A 23,681-nucleotide genomic window follows, 5' to 3' on the forward strand; every position below is an offset into this window, starting at 1 on the left:
CAAAGGTCTCAATTTTGAGTTGAGTTTCCCTATCAATCATTAAGTTAGCTAAGGCCAGTCTTCATCACGTGAGGTCATATCCCAGTGGACGAGATTCTGGGGCAAAGAGAATCTAGGTTTGTGGCTTTTTTATTCCTTGAAATCCTGACAATCTGCCTTACTGCAATCTTCACAACTTCTACAGCAAACAAGTGAACTGACGGACAGAATATTCCACAGAAAATAAACAGCATCCAGTTCTGTATGTGCAAAAAGGAGTTTTCACATTTCTCAGAAGTTTCCGAGTGAAGCAGTGGGTGGAAATCAAAATAAAATGTATGTTGCTTACGTGAAATTAAAAAGCCTCTGACACATCTCTCTGTTCGAGTTTTCAGGTACGCTGAGTGAAGCGGTTCACAACAGAACAGACTGCACACTCAGCTATCACACTTAAACACGATATGTTATGCCAAACATAACATCAGTAAGTGTCTAAGCTACAGAAGTGCATTTAATACTCCCCAGTCAGCAATCAACCACTTCCATATTAGTTCATAATTAACAATGTATTGCTTCAGCTTAATGCTTTGTTTTCCTTTTCTTATTTTATTGCAGTTTGCTGTACTTTTAAAATTAAGGGCTTTCTTTAATCACCTTTTGCAATGCTATTCTTGGGCAGTAAGCAGACAGCATTTTTCAAGAAATAAAACACAATGTATTTTCTTACCTGTTGCAGTCCACATGGAGCAGAAGGTGGGATGCACTAAGTGACACTGCAATCCTGTGCCACTGTCCATCTGCCAGGCGGTATGGGAACACCTCTGTTCTTGACTTCCCATTAAACCTGTAGTGATATCTGATCTCATCCCGTAAGCCACTGCTCTCCAGTTCAAAATAGCTGTATTTAAAACATAAAAAAGAATCAGTTTCATTTTTGGTCTATTCATTGCTTTTGTCACTTTCTTCTTAACTCACAGAATTCCTTAAGCAAACACTACATGGAAGGTCACCATCTGAGGATGTTACTCAGCATAAATTGTTCATTTTCTAAAAAGAGGTAGGGAGACAAGTAGTACACATTCAGCACATTACAAAAATAGCAATGCCATTTACACGAAAACAGCTCATGTTCAAAACCATTTGATTGTCCTAGAAACTGAAGTCCTCTTGTTATCCATAGAATAGGGTCTAGAACAAGAAAATGATCCTTACTCTACTCACCAAGATATTTTCTATAAATACAGGTTTCATAGACAATGCCAAAATAAAGAACCATGGGTATCATTACCAATGAACAAACAGTAAGCCATTAAGATAGGAAAGCTCCAGGTAATCACTGAATTTGTATTCACTATTTGCAAGTCTAGTTTAAAAATTGTTTACTTTTAGGACTCCCCTACATGCAATTATGCTTTATTCATTTTCTCAGTTTTATTTTTACAGCTGTAACCGTTCAGCTTTACAAGGGAACAAAGCCTCCTGGCTAGATTACATGTCTCAACATCTGGCATAAGCAATCAAAGCCTTCAGAGTTGTCACGAGAGGATAGTCTTTGGGCAGTACTGTCTTGTTAACAAAGTAAAGCTATTAATTGACGTCACACTGGCAGGAGAAGCCAGATCATCTTCTAGGCTGAATTTAGCCCTTACCATTGGCAACGCATTGACAGCATAAATTATTAAACCTCGTCTTGGAACCTCAGATCACACACAGTATTTACAGCATATCAAATCAAGTTGCTCTCTTGTAAAATGATAGCCCCCTTATAGAATGGTGACACACCTCTTTTTAAAGTAGAAAAACTTCATTTAAGAACAGATGTTAGGTTTTATAGCTAGTCCTTACACCAGCCTGCCTTTGCAATATCACGTTCTCCCAACTGGGCAATACCAATGTTAACGCTGCAGCTGAAAGATGGATGCTGATTTGCGATGTTAAAACAGAACAAAACAACCAACCAACCAGAAAATAATGAAGTTTATTTCCATAAAGCAAAACAAAAATCCAAGATAAAAGAATAAATACGTAGGTATTAATTTCCATTTTCACTCGAGCCCTTTACCCATCTCGACTGTGCACAGACCTCATCAGCTGGTGTGGACAAGCATGGACAAGGGGTATGTAAGAATTATTCTTATCAGTGAAGCAGCGGCAACTCAGAACCAAGTTCCTCTCAAATAACTCAATTTTTCAGATTTTATTTTATAAAATAAAATGAGAGACAGAGACAGGCAGCAGAAAACAATAGATTGAGAAGGGGAACAGCAAGACAATGCTTGACAAAAATAAACTTCATCCCTCCTTCATACTGACAATGCCTTGCGGTTCAGACAGATAAGATTTTTTCCACATAGAACATAAACATTATCAGGTCACCTGAAATAAATAACAAGAGCAAAGCAGATAGAGGCAAAACTAAAATTAAATGAAAACAGACATACATATGAATAGAAGACAGAGTACAGAGAGGAAAAAAATAAGAAAGGCTGGTGTTATGAAGGAACTGCCTACTTCCTACATATAAAGCCAGGAGGAGGGCAAAGGAACAGGATTCTGCTCAAACAGAAGAGCAGAATCTTGATTAACTACCATTACCATCTCCTTTAAATACCTTAACTCTCATAAGAAATCTGGGACGGAAGTTTTTATTATTTTATTTTAATACTTGGTAAAAAACAGTCAACATACAGAAGACATAGGAAAGTACTATAGCAAGTACCATGAGTGAACTGAAAGGTTTCATAATTGCCACCTTTTGTCAAAGCTCAATAGGAAGTCATTAAAGAAACTTTCACTCTTGTTCAGATAAGCAGCAGAGAGGAAGAAAAATATATCAAAAAATACCAAAGAAAGGAAAGAAGAGTAACGCATCTTTCTCACACACAAAGTATTTACATAAATATATTTACATGGTTGATCTTAGAAGAGCCTGAGAGCAAGGCCAACTGCATCCCGGGCTGCATCAGAAGAGAAAGGTGATTGTCCCCCTCTACTGTCCTTGTGAGGCCTCATCTGCAGTACTGTGTCCAGGTCTGGGGCCACCAGTACAGGAAGGATGTACAGCTGTTGGAATTGGTCCAGAGGAGGGTCACAAAGATGACCAAAGGGCTGGTGTACCTCTCCTATGAAGAAGGGTTGAGGAAAGCTGGACTTGCTTAGCTTGCAGAAGACAAGGCTCTGGGGAGACCTCATTGCAGCCTTTCAGTACTTACAAGGGAGCTTACAAGCAGGAGAGGGACCAATTTTTTACACAGTCTGATAGTGATAGGACAAGGGGGGAAAGCTTTAAACTAAAAGAGGGGAAATTTAGATTTCAGGAACAAATTCTTTACTCAGAGGATAGTGAGACCAGAACAGGTTGCCTGAAGAAACTGTGAAAGCCCATCCCTGAAAGCACTCAAGATCAAGTTGAATGGAGCCTGGGAAGCCTGATCTAGAGGTTGACAGCCCTGCTCATGGCAGAGGGGTCAGAGTTTAATGACTTTCAAGGCCCCTTCCAGCCTAAGCAACACATGATTGTAGGACAAGCTACTGCTGTGGGAAGCACATCACTCCCTGCAGTCAATCTTCACAACGCCGTGTAGCTATGGAGCTAATCACTGACTATACAGTGTTTTGTTTGGTATTGAAAAAGGCAATATTCCAGCTCTAGGAATGGCAGTCAGATATCGCACTTACTCACATCTATGCCCTATTATTTGAACAGCATAAGGAATTGCAAAGCAACACAGCTTCCATCTGATAAGCTTTAGCTTCAACGGTTACTTCTGAACTGAAAACAGCTGGTCATCTGTTCCCTGACTTTTTTTTTTTTTTAAAAAGAAGCAGAAGTAATTTGTTAGAACTTCCTGCAATAGACAGTGCTAACTATATATGTATACCTGCTGCACTGCCAAGTGCCACAGGACTGTCCACAGCACATTTTACCTCTTCCGTTACTGGAAAAGAGGATGACAGCAGACAAATTCTGCACTTATTTTTCACCACCCTTCAACAAGTGCAAATCAGAAGCAGTTACACCAAACATCAGCAAACAGCAGTCAACAGAAACCCAACAGTGGAAACTGGCTGGTTAAGCCCAGCTCACATCTCTAGTATTTAAATACAGCAGAGCAGTTTAAACCATCACATCTGCATGGATTTTTAGTGTGTTTCTTATTTTCCTCAAGATGCACAATGCAGAGAACTTGTCTAAATAATCACATACACAGAGGTATGTTCACAGCTCAGAAGGTACAGTTGTCTTCTCTCAACCAGAGTACAGTTCATTTACTACCAAGAACGCAACTTGTAAACATCTTTTCTTTCCTCCTCCAACTAGACTCTAGAAGAAAGCTTCTTCAAAAGCAACTCACCTTAGAGTTCACATGCCATTGCACAAGTTTTCGTCTACTGTAAATTTACAGGTAAACAAGGGGAGGAGATTAACAGAAGCTTCCATGCAATAGGAAAGAAAATCAACTGGTCTCCAACACACATCTTTCTATACATTCTTCCCAATATTTTAACGAGGAGGAGAAAACACAGGAACAGAACAAGTGAGAGTTCCTTAAAGTATTTCAGTACCTGGTAAAAATGAGCCGGCCTTCCACACTTGTACTGCCTGAATAAATGCATCAACAGCAAGCGTGAACTTTCAATCTTGCCATGAGATCCATATCAGTAGCCCAAGGGAGATTGCTGAGTATTACAACCAGTTCTGCTGCTGCATAACAGCTGCGTGAAGTCTGACTGGAATGGGTCTCAGACATTTGTCAGCTCATTGCTACAGTTAGCCCCCTGCTGCCCTCCTCATCACTTTTTCCAAGAGATATGTCAGAGACACCTATTTGTCAACTTGTTAGCACAAAGTGATGCTTATTCATTTTCCAATGAGTGGGGTTTTTTTTTCTTTTAAAACAGACAAGATCATTTTGACAGATTAAGTTCCCAGAACATATGTATTAAAAAGCATGCTGTTCACAGAACATAAATACAAAGCATTATATGACCTTGTTTGAAATTATTCCACAGCTAGAATTTCCATATTTGCTAAGCATATAAGCTACCACTAATTTTTACCCAGATACAGAATTCAAACGTGGGTTTTTTTTTGTTGCTGTTGTTTTTTTTGTTTGTTTGTTTGTTTTAATAAATGTGACAGCAGTCCCTCTCATTCAAATCTCAATGTATAAAAGAGAGAAAAGCAAAAAAAGTGTTTCTAAATTCAGATTTTTTTCTATGCACAAAGAAGTTAAGTCGTTTTAAGGTCATGGAATGTGCTTTACAGATGGACTACAATATTCCACAATCAATATAAGATGCTTTACAACTCTTTCTGACAACTTTTGCAACCCATATCTACCTCCTATAAGAGCACAGTTATGAGAGGATAATGACCAGTTTACTGATGTTTACTCTTTTTTGTCTTTCATTTTTGTCACATCACAGCAAAGATGATAGTTCATTTCATTTCCAGATAAGAAGAAAAAGGTTCAGGTTCCTGAAAGCATACTGTAAGTACACAAGCTACAACCTCCAGAACAGTTCTAGGATAAATGTTCTTATGAACATCTTCAGTGTGTACAGCACTTTGTTTTCATCTTGATGATGCTAACACCTATTATGAGACACTAAAACACTGCACAGTGAAGACAGGGCACCATCTGGCAAGGACAACCTCGATGAAGGGCTTTGATAAGAGCTCTAAGAACTAGGCATAACTACATTTTGCACTTCATTCAAAAAATCATCCCCTTTATCACATCCAAACATAAATAAAGCAGAGTAACCATTTTGATTGTACAACTTCAGATCCCAGATCAAGTGCCAAAGTCCCACAGCCTCTTTTGAGAAGCAGCATCAGCACTTACAGCAGATGTTTGTAGAGCTACTGAGCAGATGTCCCAGGGCAAGGCAGAAGGTACAGAGAGCATCCCTGTGAATGTGTCCAAACTTAGGGCTGCCATCTAGTCAAAACACTCATGCATCTGCTCAACTTTGTGTGGGTTAAGGTCACAAAAATCACACAAGACTAGAATCACTGTTCACCATGCACAACCTGCAGAAACACCACAACACCAGATCTCTCAACTAGTGAAAAAATAATTGCAATAATAAGAATTAGACTTGTTCAGTGAGGTCATTCAGCAGAAGATTCTGGACAGTTAACAGCCTAGTCAAGGCATTTGTTTTTGTTTTTAAATAGCAAAACAAATTCAAGGGAAGTTCTATGATCATTGGATGTTATTAACTAGAAATTCAGAAAGCTTCTACACCACTTTGTCTCTTTGCACATGTTTACAGATAGACTTTTCATTTAATAGCATCATGCCAAGCAGAATATCAGAACATTTAAGGATGTTAATAAAAAAACTACTTCAGAAACATTTCTGGATGCATTCAGAAACAGCCATGGCACCTGAGTCCATTACCATGCAGATTGCAGGGCTTTCAATCTGCAGACATTCCGTGACAAATCACAGATCATTACGCTTTCAGCCTAATGCTGTTCCTTGCTGTTGACTGAGCATATTGTTATTTTGGTTCTGCCAAGTGGTTCAGCCCGGACAACAGCAAAAAAGAAACTGAGACCGTGTTCCAATGCTCTCCTGATGGAAAGTAAGTCAGGCAGTGAGAATACATTGGGAACACTGCTAAATTCTGCAGCTGAGTTAGTAGGTCTGTACCCATAACCATCACCACAGTCAAGCCAGGAAGCCATATGGAACAAAAGAGATGCCTCTGAAACAAGAGGCACCTGACTTCAAAACAAAGTAAACACCTTGCAGTTGTTACCAGAGTTCTGTAAGAATGCAAAACTAGAACAAGTTACAACTGTCAAGTTAAATATCTCAGCTGCTTCCACAGGCGCTATTCTTATATCCCTAGTTATGAGAAAGTGACAGGATAAAGCTACCAAGTTCTGAAACACTGTAAGAGCATTTCTTCAAAAACTAGTGCCTGACACACTCAAATGTGCAGATCCAGCTCTCTGCCACAAGAACATACTTACAAACCATACAGAGCTACTTTTTGCAGCTAGTTTAAATGTGGACAGATTAAGAGGCTGCACAAAACCATACATAGCAAATCTTCACTTACGTGGCATTAAAGACTCAATGCTATTGTAGAGATTATGTACTAATATCAAAGGCTCTGAGCAAAATCAGACTGACATCTGGTAGCACAAAAGGTACAGTGAATAGAAGAAGGATCATCTGTAACACTGAATGTATCTTGCTGAAAAAAAAAAAAAAAATCAGATTAGCTTTCTACGAAAGCAAATGCAAAAGCTGAATCCCAAATGTTTCACTCTGATAATCTACGACTCCAAAGTATTACTCCCATACAAACAAATCCAAAACAAGCCAAAACTTAAAATACTAAACTCTTTCAAATCCTCAAAGTAAGAGCCCAGAAGTTCAATTTGTGTGCTGTTGGCTACCTAAGAATAATTTCTTTAAACACCTTTCACTTCAAATAAAAGGAACAAAACCTAGGCAATTAACATCTTTCTTTTTTCTGTTCTCACAACTCCAAGGACAATGCCTATCTAAGCCTATACCAGCCAACCTTGAAACACCTAACAATTGTATGGGAATCGTTGAATCACAGCCTGAACTTCTGATTGATCACCTGAGGCAAGCACTGAGTCAGCCCTGGAAGCACAGGTGAAGGCAATTCAGCTGTGTGACCAGAAGGGGTGGAGCCTGGCTGTACCTCTCAGACCCCATTTAAGGACTGACTGCCACTAAGGAAGGATCTCTTTCTGGAGATTGCTCCCTTTGGAGTTTTTCTGCGAGCCCAGGAAAACTGAGCATTTTCATTTATTTTTGATTATCCCTTTTCACTGTGATAATCCTTCTAGTTACACAACCTGTAAAATACCAGCCTAACCACGCCATTCTACTAATTGTATATTTGTTGACTGTACACAGTAATCATACACGTGACATTTTCTATGATAAAGATTTACCTTCTGTTCTACAAACCTTCCATGAGGCAACTGGGTCTACAAGCTGCAAGGCTCTAAAGCACTGATGATGCTCAAAGTATGCATTTGTGTACCTGCAACAAGGCAAAGGTCATCCAAATACAAATTCATTTTCTTCCTTGATCATATAAGGAAAAAAACATGACCCCACCATCTGCCTGCTGGCTAATACAGCTTGAGTCAGAGCTGGTACCAAGCAACTACTTATTTTCATGGTCATGTGTTGTAATGGCTGAGCTTATTAAGTGTTTCTGTTTCCATTTCATATGTCTAAACATGTCTTCACCGTAGATGCTACCCCACCTGTCTGAAAAAAGACATGCAGCATCCCTGCGCATAGGGAGCCTAGAAGAGAGTCCATTATTTGAAGAAAGGTGATGACACAGCCTTTCAGATGCTTCCTCTAAAATGCACACAGCTGCAATAATTGGGACATCTGCCAGACCAAACTTATGCAAGAAGCCAATCTATCCAGCCAAGTAATGGGACAAATTTTGATTATGTCACCTTACAAAAAGCAGACGCTGATCTTACAGAAAAGGATGAATGCAGCTTAGCACTCCTTTCCTGAAAGGGCTAGTCTCATTCTGCTGCGTGCTCATTCCAACCTTATCCTTTGCATCTGACAGCCTTTTGATTACAACAAGCCATGTCAATCTGAGGAACTAATCTGATAGAAATGTAACCTAAAGAAAAGGGGAAAAAAAAGGAATCATTCACATATCACCACCACTCCAAAAGTGAATCATCCTGCACTCATACAATTGCTGTATCTATTGCAAGGAACACAATCCACAGTTGCACTCTGGATTACTCAAGTGCTCCTCAAAGAGCTCATCGCTAAAAGTGCCTCAAACAAGGGTTACCTTCCCCAGTGTTTCAGTGGATCATCTGCAGTCCATGAGTATTTTTATCTAAAGATTTTCTAAAGGACCTGACAATTTTTCTGAAGTTAGACACAGGACGTTGAGGCAGCATTAGCTGAGGGATCATCATGGAAAAAGAGGAGCCATTGGAGCAACCAGAGAGCCCTCAGCACAGCTATAACCAGTGCAGAGCATAATCCTGTCCAGTCCCACACCTTCCCTCATACTCATCACTGCTGCTCAGCAGATTCCCCAAATTCAGCCTATAAAATACCTGATTTTAATAAAATGAAAGAGAATAACGTGGCCTTTTAACAAAATGAGAACTGCCACCTGAGAGCCAAAGCATGATATCCAAAAACAAATTACCCTGTGTCCTGTTTTCCCTCTGACCTTGCCCTCCAAGCCAGCAGTTTTTCAGTGATTTCTTGAGTTATGACCAATTCCATACATTTCTGCCAGATCCTGCAAAAGTCTCCCTTGCCACTCCCTCCATCAAGGCCCAGCCACGTGTCTGCTCTCTGCTCCTCTCCAGATGTCCCCTCAGTCTCTACCTGCACTGCACACTTCCTCCTTGCCCTCCTCTCCTCCCCACTGTCAGCAGCAGCCTCCCTCAGCTGGGAGCCCGTAGGGTAGGCACTGTGCCCCTCTTCCTTCTCATAGGACAGCACTTAGGGCAAAGCACACAGACATCTTTACTAAACTGCAAACTAAACAAATGAAGTAAAAATAAACATCAGGCATCACCTCGCCTAATGTCCAACTAAGAAAATGACCACCTATGAATAAAAAGTTGTGAGCATCTAAGCCCCTCATAGAAGCATTACTGTGTTAACAAGCAACCAAAATTGAAAGGACAGTTTGCAGAAAGTTGACTTCAGCCTAAAGAGAGACATTTCAGCACTTTGCCTATATCTAAGAACCATAAAACAAGCCAACAAAATAACACAGTATGTTGGAGAAGACTCCTGGGGAACCCCACACATTCTGCTCCTGGTTGACCACAATATTTCTGCACTGTCCAAACTCAGTTTTAAAGAGTTCAAACTATCAGCCATTCTGCTCCAACTGCCAACAAGGTCCAATCAGTGTGTTTCAACAGCTGGTTATCAGCAGCATGTTAATGCTTTAAAGCCAGCCTAGTGTACACAAAACAGCTGCTTCTCAGCAGGGAGCCACAAGATGGAAGATAGCTCCTCGACCAGTAACTCCTTTTTCACAACATTTAAATCAGTGGGAGATATATGGAATATAACACTCCTGCTTTGTTTTTGTCTTTTGCATATCTGAATCAAAAAGTTAGAAGCAGGAGAGCATAACTCTATTTCCACTTGTATGTTTTTCCAAAAGGTTTTAGACATGCAGGAGGCAGAGGGGCAAGGGGGGAGAAAAGGTGTCTAGATGCTTCTCATTTCACACTATGTGGTGCAGAGGGACAGAAGTAAGGCTGCATCTTTACACTCTCTAAACAGCTTGCCAGTTTAGCAATTCTACATACAAATATTAATTGAAGACATTACCTTTACCCTAAAAGAAAAAGGATAGTGGATACATTTGCAGGGTTTTTCCTGCCTTTTGTTTAAAATACTGGGTATCTCAGAAACCACTGCACCTATACACATCTTGCTGTGAATCATCTAAAATGCAGCCTGGGCTAAAACCTCCAGGTTTGTAACTACGGCCAGAAGGCACTTGCACATGCTCCTTTTCATTAGATCATTTCAGTGCGTCCTTCAATTAGCTTGGTACCTGCTAAGTACCAAACACTGTATCTCCATAACATATTCCAATTGTTAAATGTGAACGTACAGCTTTCTATCTGCTCCTCAACAGTCTCAGAAGCTGTTTGTGGTGTAGCCTGGGGAAGTATTCAACTTACTAGAGAGTTTCAGCCAGGTCCCCTCTCCCCATCCCATCCAGATCTGATTCACTAATTATAAAAATCTTTCACTACCAGCCTAACATCTCTACTAATACAGGTTGCTGTTGCAGAGTGAAGAGCCAAGCTCTCTACTCAATAAACCTACCACGGCAGCGCAATTAACTTGCAAACTTCCAACTACCCAGCATGACAAAGTTTCTGAAGGACTGGTCCTAGACCAGTCCTAGGTTAGTGCTAAATGTTAAAAGAATAAATGCATTTTAAAAATCTAAAAAAAGCTTTTAGTGCTTCCTGTAAGACAATCCTAGAAACATGAATTTCATCTCCTTCTAGCTCTATCAAAGGGGATCTTCCTTCCAAATACTCTTCAGAAAGAACAACAACACATGGATAGAAAGTTAGCATTAATAAGCACGAAGCACGGAAGACAGACCCAGGACACACACAAAAAATAGAACAACAAAGCAATTGTGTTTGGTTTTTTTTTCCTTAGTGCTTCTTTAGCAAACAGCAGCAAACACAACAATAACTTCTTTGGGAAGACAGGAGGGAGGAAACAGAAAAAGACTAAGTACTGCTCAAGGTTCAGTGACCTTGAAAAATGCATAGGATGAGATCTCGAAGAGAAGGTCAATAGGTTTTATTTCATTTCTTATAAGTAATTTCTAGATAACAGTTCCTCTGTTTACTAGTTCATTTTCACTCATTCTGCATTACCATGTCTAATTTCTCCACTGTCAACAAAAACTAAAACCAATAATTATCAAGAAAATCTTTCTTTGGAGGACAGCTTGTTACAGAACAAGTAAATAACCAACAAGTTACTTTCAAAAGATCAAAGGGAATTTCACACAATGAAAAGTGAGAAAACTTGAGTCGAGTTTGTTACCTCCTACATCATGAGGAGACAACAGCGTGGCTGTCAGCTCCCTCCTCATATCATCAAATTATAGTATCATAAAAGTTGGAAAAGACCTCTAGGGTCATTGAGTTCAATGGTCAACCCTTCCCCGCCTTGCCCACTAACTATATCCCTCAGGCTACAACTACACCTTTCTTGAACACCTCCAGGGATGGTGAACCTCCCCATAACAAAGATTGTGTTTCCTCTTTTTCCTTTCAAGTTCCTCCCTGCACTGAATGGTCTCTGATACCTTAGACCAAACAGACCTACAATATGAGTAGTAATTCAGGATAGGCCGTTCCAATAAATAAACAAAGAAAAATGATATAAGTGAGTCAGCGATGTGGCCAGTAGAAGAAATCTGCACCCACCATGTCTTACCCATCATTTCCAAGCAACATAACCCTACATTTTGTATGTTCTTGGTAAATACTAAGAAAATAAATGCTTGCCTTTCCCACTCACTGTCGTAATACCATGGTACTGTAGGAAAAGTTTATGGCTAATTTGGGGGCAAAATTTTCACATCAAGAGAAAATAGTCTTACAGCTGTGAGGTTTTTTTTTGTTTTGTTTTTATAAATAGCACCCTCCAGGATCAGGCAACCATAGCCAGCTTCTTTGGTGGCAGCCAATATTTCAGACTCTAACCTGGGTATTTGAGCATCCTTGGCAGATTTCACCAGAGGCTGATCTTTGCCGGTGCTGGGAAGGAGCTATCAATATGCATCCAACTCAAGGAGCAAAGAGAAAAAGGAATGCTGATTCCCATTTGATTTATTTTAAGGGGTTTTGGATCACAGAAGGCCAAAATAAGTAAAAAACAGACAACTCTGTGTTAAACTCTACTAAATCACTTTTGAAATAAGGTTTCATAATGGGTGGGTTTTCAAGCACCTTGATGGCCTTTTCCAAGCTTCTTCATGGCTGAAAGACTCAAAGGCTGTGAACAGCCCACAAACATTTAGATAGAAGGGGTTAGCATAATTCTCCGACAAAGAAAATAGTTTCTGCATCTCTGCATCCACAAGTTACATGTTCATCCATCCTTCATTGTATTTTGTCCTCTAAACTTCAGAAAAAATATAGTCTGCAGATTCACCTTTGTATTCCAGATAACTGGCACATAGTCTGCACATACCAGACTGTTCAATTAGACATAATCTGTGTTAATTAATTTTTCAATTTTCCAAGCTGTATATTAATACATTTGGATCATGAAAACAGAATCTTTATCATCAAGTTGATTCAACAAGATAAAATATTAACAAAGACTCATTTATCATCTCTGCAATATAAATCCTGTACATCAAATTATGATATAAATTAATGACTAATCTCTAAATGCTGTGAGATACCCATTTAGTATAACAAAACAGCATTCATGAACAACTGACTTAAGGAAATGTTGTATTCATACTAGTTTAATACCTTTCATATTCAATTTCTGTTTATTCATTAAGATTTAAGATCCATTTACCTACATATTCCTAAGACATCATAGTCTTAGTCATAGGAAACCTTGGTTTCAGAGTTCCATGTTATTAATGAATAATAAACCCCAGCAAATACATGCTAGAGAAAGGCAATGTAAACAACATTCAACACGTTACTACTTCATAAATTTTCACTTATACCTTACAGAGATTGTCTCTACTACGTGACATTATGCAAAACAACCTTTTCAACTAATTATGCTGACACGTGTAACTTAGAATAAAATCTATTTCTCATCCACTAAACAAGCATGCAGCAAAAGGTCTCCCACAAAGATACAAACTCATCCACCAATAACTAACACAACTGCTGCTTTTATTATTTTATTGTTGACCTGCATGTTCTCAAGTCTCAGGTTTTCAGTTTTGCAAATTTTGGTATGCTGGCAAGTCAAAAACCACTACGCCATAAGTATTTCCTATTTTTTATGTAAGGGAAGATTTCTTGACTTATCTATAGTTAAAAACCATAGTGGTTAGGTAATAAGGTACCCCTAATACTTGTTCTCACAGGTCTTAATCACTCTGAAATCTAGTGTAAGATTCTTACTAATCTCTTTGTAGTGTGTGTTTTCACAGACATGTGAAAGTTGAAAATAGCTTAACAAAATAAGAGACAGAATACAACCATATTAATTACCAAAAGCTTGTTAGGAGCAAAAGTATTTACAAGGGCTTACTGGTATGTCAAGGACCTGTGGCACATTTAGGTTCACAAGTCAGGCTAAGACATAGCAACCTGAGCTGCTGGTATAACATTCAACAACAACAAAAAGAACATTCTGCTATTTCACTAATTATTATCTAACCACCATACTCTTCAGCCACGCACCAGTGTTACAAAATATTTGTTCAACTCTCATCCTTGTTATTCATTACTGTCATCACAGACCTAAGGGTTTTAAAGCATTATCCTTCTCAAGGTCCAAGTAGCAACTTAAGACATTAGGAAAAGAAACAATCCATTTTAACAGATACACACTACATCTGGAAAAGACAAATAATTGCAGTAATCCATCTGACTTACAGAATGTAGCAGCAGCCACTAATAACCCATACATGTCTGTTTTGGCTATTATATAGAATTAGGCAGACTGAAACTACTTTGGCTATTGGATGGAAGTACAAAGATTTAAGTGAGGATAGCATCCAATCCTCTAACTACACAATGTTTTAAACCAATATTAACTCAGAATACTGGAGATAACCTCAGGGCCAAGGACAGCAGCAGTACATTTTATTCAATCAAGATTACTCCTGCATAGTACATCTTCTAACCAGATGCTGTCTCTGACCACCAAGATAGAGAAGTTAGTAGTTAGATTCAGTAGAGGCCATATCAAAAAACCCATGTGCCTTGCATTGTATAATTATTGCTGCCTGTCTGGTTTGACCTTGAATTGCTGAGTACGTGCATGTGTCCCTAAACATGATGGTGTTCCTGTGTCAATGTCTGTCCTCAACGTCCTCTCTCTCAAATAAGAAAAAAAATCCCATAACAATGGCAAGCTGATCTTGTTAACCATGACTTCAGAGAGCTACAATCACCTGGAAAAGCTTGGAAGAAATAAAAAGTAATGACAAAAAGGAAGGATGGGGTGAGAGGAGGTAAAAAGGAAGAGACAGATGGATTTTTGTGTAGCAAAGTGTTCTTATAAGAGAGAGAACAGCCCCAAAAATGAAAGCAGGAATGAAGTAAGAAATTAATATGAAAGCTGAAGTGATGGAAAAGTATTATGATGAATAACAAAGAATTAGAGTCCTTCTCTTAGTTATCCTTGTTCAGATATCTGCTGCTAAACAAGGAAAAAGCCATCACTGATCATTTCGTCAGAAAAAGTCACTGCCATCTCCTCCATAGACTGCCTCAACAAAAGGTAACAAATGGGGCTGGTAATTCCATACCATATACACGATTAGCAAAATTAAATTCCAACAGGAACTTAGAAACATTGCAAATTGAACTTGAAACAGAAGTAAGCAAAAAACATGGTGTTTCTTGTATTACAACAGAAGGTCAAACCAGATGCAGAGATCCTTCAAGCCCAAGAGTTATATATACTTATTTTTAAGTTACAAATAGTTCAAGTTTTCAAGACACTTTGTGACACAATACACCCTTTACAACATCAAAACATCATTGAAATCAATACTCTTTATACCACAAAGTGCTTTTTTTAGCTGTTTTTACAGAAACTGCTATTTGCTACTGTAACAGCTAATGAAAGAGACCTCTTCATTACCTCCTACACTGACAACAAGAAAAGAAATGCACACAATAAGAATATAATGTATTTATGCCAGGAAAAAAAAAAAAAAAAAACGCTATGCCAGATGGAAGCACACGTTTGAAGAACAGCTTAACTGCTGAATCTTGAAAAAGCAAGCACATTAAGATATTTTAAAACATAGTGAAGCAGAAAACATGAGATGGAGTTTAACTTCCCTGAAAAAGCAAACTCCAAGTGCACATGATAAACTAATAGCAGAAACTGCTTTACAATTTCCAAAATACATTTTGTCTACACCTTATTAGTTTTTATCTTCTGTTTCTTAAGTTGAGTCACTTTATGGACCAGGACGTGTAAATAATGCACACCTCCTATTTAAATAAAAAACAGCAAGTAGCAGCTATTGCAACCTAAGTCAAGAGGCTTTAACTTACATGTCAGATTTTATATCTACCATTTCATCACATTGTCACAATGGGCCACCAAACACTCAGTACTTTTTATGTCACTACAAGTACAAGAAAGAAAATTTTCTCTTACCTGTGCTCTAAGTCCCGGATGGACAGTATAACTCCTGAAGTCGATGCCTTCTGTTGAAGGGTCGCCAGAAATGTGAACTCACTTTTATTCCGAAAGAGCTGAACCAACTTCTCACTCACATGGGGCGCTGCATGGATTTCTCTTTCTACATCTAAGGATTTTATTTAAGAAAAAAAGGGGGGGGAGTGGGAGGGAGAGGAACAATGGTCCAGTAAAAATGCTAAATCAAAGATTCAGATTACATTTTTCATTTTGCCATTTATATTTTTCATTTTCAAGAGACATCTACCACACGCTACCATTGCATTTCTTCAGTGAAAAAAAAGCCCAAACAAATGGCACTTTGTCAGCATGCCTGCTTGACACTTCAGCAAGTTCACAAGTGGTCAGCTACTGATTTTCTGACAATTTTTAATGGGATGCCAAGCCATTTGTGTCTGCTGTGACCAGATTAAATTGCTGTAAATAAGGTGTGCTGCAGTCAGATAAATAGGCTCCTAAATTCAGAGAAATCTCAAGCACTGCCTCTCCCAACACAATTCACCAAGCTCTAATTTCAGCTTTTACCATCAGCTCCGTTACTGTCTTTTCATCGTACATCAGAGGGAACCTGTCCTTGCACTGTTTAAGGCAGAAATGTATTATTGCTAATAATGCTATATGGTTGTGCTTCTGCCCAATAAATAAATACAAGACATGCTTGCAGTATGCTATAGTTTCAGGGATTTCTCAGTTTAAGCAAGCAAAGTGTGACAGCTCATGCAATATTTATTAAAACTGTGGTGTGACCAGGCAGATCCAGAAATATTTCAGTCTCAGACAGGACTAATCTGTCCACGTCCAAGCAGCAGCACACCTTCTCCTATTTCATCTTCAAAGATTCAAATACACCATCTCCCAACACATTCATTTTTATTTCATCCTTTTATTCACACTATATCATCACTCCCAAAGATGATTAAATGACAAAACGGAAAAATCATGGCATTTCACCTTCCCACCCCTTGTCATGTTACTCATGCTGGGCCTTTGTCACACATTCACGAGACCTATGCTGCTTGCAGTTCCTGGGTGTCACAACCAATTAGAAGCCTAGCAAGCTTCCTTTAGAAAAGATTTATTTGAAGCCAAAAATGCCAACACAAATTCTCAGCTGGTAGAAAACCATATAACTCTATTGAATCTTGAGAATCTGGCCCAGCATGAGTGCTGTAATACACAAAGGAGTGATGAGATTTACAATTCAGAATTTCACACTGCAGGGGAGGGGAGGGAAAAAGCATCATTAACTGAGGCTTTGCAAACTGAAAGAGAAGAGGCTGGCTTAAAAACAACCCGAAACTCAGAAACATTGACTATGGAGAGAATGCCACAGACTGAAACCAAACTCTAAGGAAGAAGTATTCAAGCATGCTCTATAATTGGGTGTCTCAACTTTTCCTGTACAGCTTAAAGCCCTTCAAATGAGCCTCCATGCTCAGAACGCATAACAGACTTGCACTTTGGACAGCTCACCTCTGAAAAGTACTGCAAATTAGACATCAAAAATCACAATTCATCACTTAAAAATCTTTGCCAGTCTCAAATTCACCCGATAAATAAATATAAGATCCCCCTTACAGCTCCTATTTGTCTGTCTAATACCACTTCCATCAGAAGAGAACAAAGCTTCAAAGAACAGAAGTAGTTTCCCCTTTATGTTGGCTGTAGAAATGAAGAAAGCATACAGCACAGAAGAGGAGCAGGTTTTGTGTTTACCTACAAGATTTCATTATGTCTATCATTACACTCGCAGAGCTTACCAAGCAAATGTTATTCCTGGCCATAAATACTACTGGCCTTCTTTGAAGCAGCTGACACAGGAGACACAACACTAAGTATTCCATATACCAGGAAGCTCTCCAATATTACACCCAACTACTAAATGTATCCTCTACTACACTAACTTAATGCACTTTTCACTTTTAATGACTGCCAATTTAAAACACACAGTCGGTTTCTGACCTACTACACTGACAGAAAATCCATCGGTACCAAGTACCAAAGCACAAGTACTGTTCATAGATAAAATTTCCAAATGGTGACAGCTAAAGACAGCTATCTTGTTTTGAAGCTTAAGAACCCTCGTATCTCGCAATTGTGTTGTTAAAGGTGCTACACTCATCAGAAATAATATATTGCTTATTTGAAGCTCACAAGAATTTTGTTAAGTGAAAGCATAGACAGTGCTGTCAGTGGAACCCATGCAAAAATTTCAATCAAGTCATGCAAAACCCAACACATTCTCATTATAGATGGTCCCGGATATAAAGCTACATCCCCCCATTTATGCACCAAATTTTATACAAATACTGGGCTCCTTAGTCAGATTCATCAGTGAATAATCAGTGAACTGACTACTCCAGTTAGAAATGTGCTTGGAAATATCATGTTTTATTCTAGGCCAGTACTTAGTCACAAATACACTAACAACACGTACAGCACGTCACATTAACTCCATTGATTAAAAGCAGTACTTGCCCTAGATATAACATCCTGAAATTCCAAAAACATGGGTACAAACTGCTTGATAACAAACATTATTCAGGTGCTGTTTTGCAACCCTGTTCTAAAGTAACCCATAACAATGAAGTTATTTAGCTTTAAAAAAAAAAAAAAAAATCAACACACTTCTAAGGATGGGGCTGCTTGTTTGGTGTAAATCTGCTCATTACCAGACCAAGGAGGTACCAATGCACAGGAGCATCCTACCACTGCATAACCAAAGACAAACCTGCAGATGTAGAAACATCTACAGGCAGGAAAATAACAAGGAGTAGAGAGGGGGGGGTTTCCCAGCAGTGAGATAGCAGGTGAAATAGCAGGTGAAATAGCAGGTGAAATAGCCAATAGGCTGCAACTGGACCTGGGAGCAGAGGAGTTCCTGAAGGCTCACAGGATCCAGGAGTTCACATCTGTAAGGCAGGGTGCAGGCAGCATGCTGTTCCAAAGATCACAAGTCTCCTGAGGGATCACAGCAAGGAGGCACACAGGGCCTCAAAGACAACACAGCGGGGCTACATAATCTCTAGGTATGTCATCAATTCATGTTTTGCATCACTTCTGCAGGAAGTACCATACTAATGAATTGGGAGTACTTAAAGCAAGAGCTTTCTATTTACAAGCTGATTTTCACTCAAAAAAAAAAAAAAAGAAAAAACACCCTGAGAATACATACATACACCCCCTCACTACAGGTGTCCAGAGGGAAAATATATTTTACACTCTCTATAAAAATTACTGCCTGCTTGTAATGAAATGCCATATTTCCTACATAATATAGAACGATATAGGCTTATATACAGTAATCTTCAGTGAAAAATCACTTCATGCCTGAATGATAATGCAATCTCAGCAATAAATTAAATAAATAAATGCAGATACAACTTTCATATGCCCTTCTATGTGATATTTTCTTAATGTGAAACACTGACTATCTGGAGGGCTTTTTAAATATACTAGAATGCTTCTAAAAGAAAAAACCCACTGTCTGAAAGTACAACAAGTACAAGAGATACAAATCATCTCAGAGCATTAAGTGAACTTACTTCCTTCAGACAGACAGCGAAACACAAGATATCTCCACATTAAAAAGGCAAAGTTCTCAGTGTCAATAACCCAAGGTATGAAAGGGAAGGGAATTACATGACTGGACTGGAGTTCAAAGCCTTGAAAAAAAATCACACAACTGGTCTTACAAGATGAATCCCAATCCATCTGGGAAATCTTTATTCTTCACTAAATGCTTCCATTAGAAAAAAAATCACTAAAAATGCAGGTCTAAATCAAGCCAGGTCTTCTGTAACAAGATACAGTTTGTCATTAACTACCTTGCTTTACTACTTCTTTGTTTTACTTTTTTTATTTCAGCAGGGAATGCAGAGCATGCAGCTTTATTGGTAACCTCAATCACTGCAAAACTATTTGTTTAAACGTGCTTTCAGGACATCCTTTGCACAATCACACCAGACAAGCACATAGAAATTAATCCTACAACAAGAGAAAATCTGGATCTCAGTGACAGCAATTAAAGAATCGAACGTTGCAGCACACTGGCTTTTACGTTGCTACGGGCAAAATCCAATAAGACCTAAATCTCTCCATCGAGGAAAACACAAATAAAAATGGAGTGCTGAGTAAGTTATTTAAGACGGCAGCTTTTCAAAATGGAACCAAGAGTAGAAGTGGCAGCGTCCAGAAGTTGCCTGGGATGGAAACAGAAGACAGTGCCACAAAACCCTTCTCAGTGAAGGCAAGCATTCACCAAAGCATAGATTCCTTTCTCCACATTGGTCCCACATGCTATCTATCAAACCAGTGTCAGATGCCCCTGCTGCCCACCTGCTCCCACTCCTCTACAACCATTACTTAGCCCATTACTTAGAGGGTGACAGAACTTCTCCCTTCCCCTTTAGCTGCTACCAAATAGGCTCACAGAAGACATGATGCTTTTCCACGAGTACACCTCTGCTGCTAGGTATTCTCACCAGCACAAAAAAAGACATTCTAATTGCTTTATTCGCCCTTGCCTTGCTAGCTCCACTCAGAGTTGGTAATAAACAGTAGGAAATCACATTTAACAGCACAGATTTCTAAATTATGATTATTCACTATAAATCACTTTTTACATGTTGCTTCAAACAACGTTCCTCAAGAATAAGATCCATCTGCAGTGAAATGCTTGGCAATTTTAATATGCAAACCTCCTACAGAGATGATGTCTCATTTTAATTATTCTTTCAGCTTAATGGGTTTTCATTAAATTAGAGGAAGGAGCAATTATCAGGGTGAATAGCTAATGTTACAAAGGTACCATGACTATACAGCAAAGGCGGTTCTGCTAGAGGTGGAAAAATAGTATAATGCAATGTAAACTCTTCCTTTGCTCCATGCAAAACTATCCTGGCAGTAAACATTCAGATATCACTGTCATTCCGATGTCTGTTTATCAACTAGTTTACAAACTAGGTCTTGCCTAACAAAATTAATCTAGCATTCAAAATTATAGATACATTTCATTCCATCCAGGAAGCTACTGCAAACCCAGTCCTAAAACTCCGGATGCCAGGGAGAGCGGAATTCTGAGGCACTAAAGAAGCAAAACCGCTGCTCAACAACTCACCGCTTCTTCCCAGCCAATCAGTTAGTTGACTCAGGGGCTTACTGTCAGGTTCTTCACTACTTGAAAGCTCTCCCAGCCTGAGCACTGGCTGGAATGACCACACATGTTAATTAAGTTGTTGATCAAGAGGTTAAGCCTCATGCTTGCTTTATCAGCATTTCAACCTGAACCAGGGAAACTGAGCTGCTCTGTTATCCCAGATATATTGTGCAAGACTTAGAAATTAATACACACAGAGAGAAGGAAGCCGCCTCTGTTTGTCAAGGCCCAGCCCAAGCGGGGGCAACAGAATGGGCACAGCAGCAGAGAGCTGCAGCAAAGCCTACACCGCAGGGGCAGCCCCTCTTGTCTACATCTAGGCTTCCCTTCTCCAGAGCCCTTCTCATTTCCACGCAGGCAGACAGAACACTCAAGGCAAGTGACAGTCATTCTTCCCATGACAAAAGGACAAGCAGCAGGCGTGGGTGCATGCACAACACAGCAACTAACACCACCTTCCAGGCATTTGGTGGGTATGGAGCACAAGCAGGAAACTCACACGAGCCCAAAGGCTTTGCAACAAGCTTGCTGTCAAGAGCAGCATTCACCTTGCTGCATATCGCCTGCTACTCAGGCAGCTCCTTTTCCTCGCTTGCAATGTTTCAAGCAGCTACAAGGCACAGGCTCACCTCCTCAAGTAGGCTCAACTTTGTCCTCAAGGGACTCACGCTGAAATCAACACTATTTACAAATGGATGATCCCTTAAATTAACTGCTTACTCCAGAGCTGGTAGAAATGCTCCAGAAGTTACACTACCGCTAACAGTGCATCATCTGCCCTTAAATCATGTGAGTTAATCAAATTACATGCCTTGTTAGTTAATTAGCGCAGGAGTCACTGATTGTAACTTCTTTTCCACTGTTTATCTATATCAGCTAACATATCACATCACTGCAATTGCGATAAAGGCTGCTGTTAGCAAATTCTGAAAATAACAGCTGTTCAGAAGAGGACTGGCTACACTAGCAACACAGTCCCAAGGAACAGTCTGAACACAGCCAGCAGCCCTGGGTGCCACACTAGTGAGCAACACTCATTTCCAGGACTTATTATTGACACAGCACAGTCCACTCTAGGGCTCTGCTTCAGAGAATGTTAAGTGCCACTGCCACATGGGATAATGAGCCACCAAAAAATACAGCTTCTGTTCTGGCTTCATACAAAAACAAACCCAGCCATCTTTTCTCTCCCTTCTACAAAAGATCTTCAGAAAAGCTCAGAGCGACAGCCCCTCAAAATTGGAAGTGATCTCAAGAAAAAAAAAAATGGTAACACACATTGAACTTGGCAAAACATGCTCTTCAGCCACACATACAAGAAATCTAAACGAGGATGCTACCATAAGGAGGTGAGTCTCTGGAGCCAAAAATCAGATAGAGAGTACATTTTGCAACTACTGATGGCACTCTGAGCACAGTCCCTCCATCTACACCCCTTCCCCCCTCCCCCCTGGGGCATTTGTCATCTAGAAACACACTTCAGCTTTGTCAACTGACTACGCAGAGGGAGTGATTGATTTGTCATTTTAGAAATTTTAATAATTCTGATTTCTCGTTGACAGAGATAGCCTATAATCCAGATTTTCAGAGTAATGCCAAGACCCAGCAAAGCAGAAGAGGCTGAAAGCCCAAGTTGGTCAGTGTAGAAGATCCCAGCCTCACCCCAGCAGGGCTGCTCAGAGAGCAGCACTCGTCTCCCTGGTGAAGGCCTGTGTCCTTCAGCATCTGAGCACCAGAACTCAGCAGTTGTTAGCTGATCCTTAAAACAGAGGCCTCTGGCTCATTTTCTTTGCTTGCAGAGAGAAATTACAGTGCCCAGTGCTACTTCTGGCAGCAAAGAAACCTGGCTACATCAACACAGAGGTTTTGATTTCCAGTCCAATAAAGCCTTTTAATCACAGGAATAATCCAACTGAAGGCAGTGAAATTATCCCACAAGTTCAAAGTTAGTATATGATGACATGTTCTTGTGGTCAGAAGCTCCAACAGTGGCACTCTAAACAGTTGCTTAATTATTTTAAAAGCATTTTGCTCACTTACTACTGAAAATCATATGCTTTTTCATTTTCTTTATGAAATTTGTAAACAAGTATGTGCCATGAATTCATTGTCCCTTCTGTTTTCTTTACCTCAGAAAAATCACTTGCGTGTTGCTGCTGAAGAAAATTAACTCCTGGCTGCCTGCTTGATTTACTAACTGCATGATAATGGCACGGGGCACAATGCATTTGTCAAGGCCTCTCTCTGCTCAAGTATAATTTCTCCTGTCAGCCTCTTTACAATTACATTTATATTGAATATTATAGCCACCTTTGTTTTGTGGGATACACATGAGCACACATTTACACCCTTGCCCCAAATATGAATCAACTCCATCTCTGTGAAGCCCTGCATACAGTCCCCCAGCAAAGAGGCACAACCACAACTAACACACTTAGTCATTCACTGCAAGTTTTATATGAATTATTTGAGAGATCTAACAATTTTCAAAAATGCCACAATAATAACTGTTTTATCTTTTTACACCATAATTATGATTTTGAGCATCTCTTTTCTTATTTCATCCGAGCATACCACAACTCATGAATAAAATATGACAACTTTGATAG

The 23,681-nt window shown here is 39.4% G+C and overlaps 1 protein-coding gene across 4 annotated transcripts in view; it reads right to left on the minus strand.

The window, feature by feature from the left end:
- NELL1 (neural EGFL like 1) overlaps positions 1–23,681 on the minus strand; it is a 283,549-nt gene that overhangs the window by 245,248 nt on the left and 14,620 nt on the right. For all 4 annotated transcript variants that reach the window (XM_090140192.1, XM_090140191.1, XM_031607324.2 and 1 more), the window contains exons 3-4: positions 15,873–16,023; positions 707–877 (exon numbers count right to left, since the gene is read on the minus strand). In XM_090140192.1, the coding sequence (XP_089996318.1) occupies positions 707–877; positions 15,873–16,023 (322 nt within the window). The remainder of the gene's footprint in view (positions 1–706; positions 878–15,872; positions 16,024–23,681) is intronic.

This window comes from Phasianus colchicus, chromosome 5 (genome assembly GCF_987193195.1).
Source record: "Phasianus colchicus chromosome 5, bPhaCol1.hap1.1, whole genome shotgun sequence".
Classification (NCBI taxonomy): Eukaryota; Metazoa; Chordata; class Aves; order Galliformes; family Phasianidae; genus Phasianus; species Phasianus colchicus.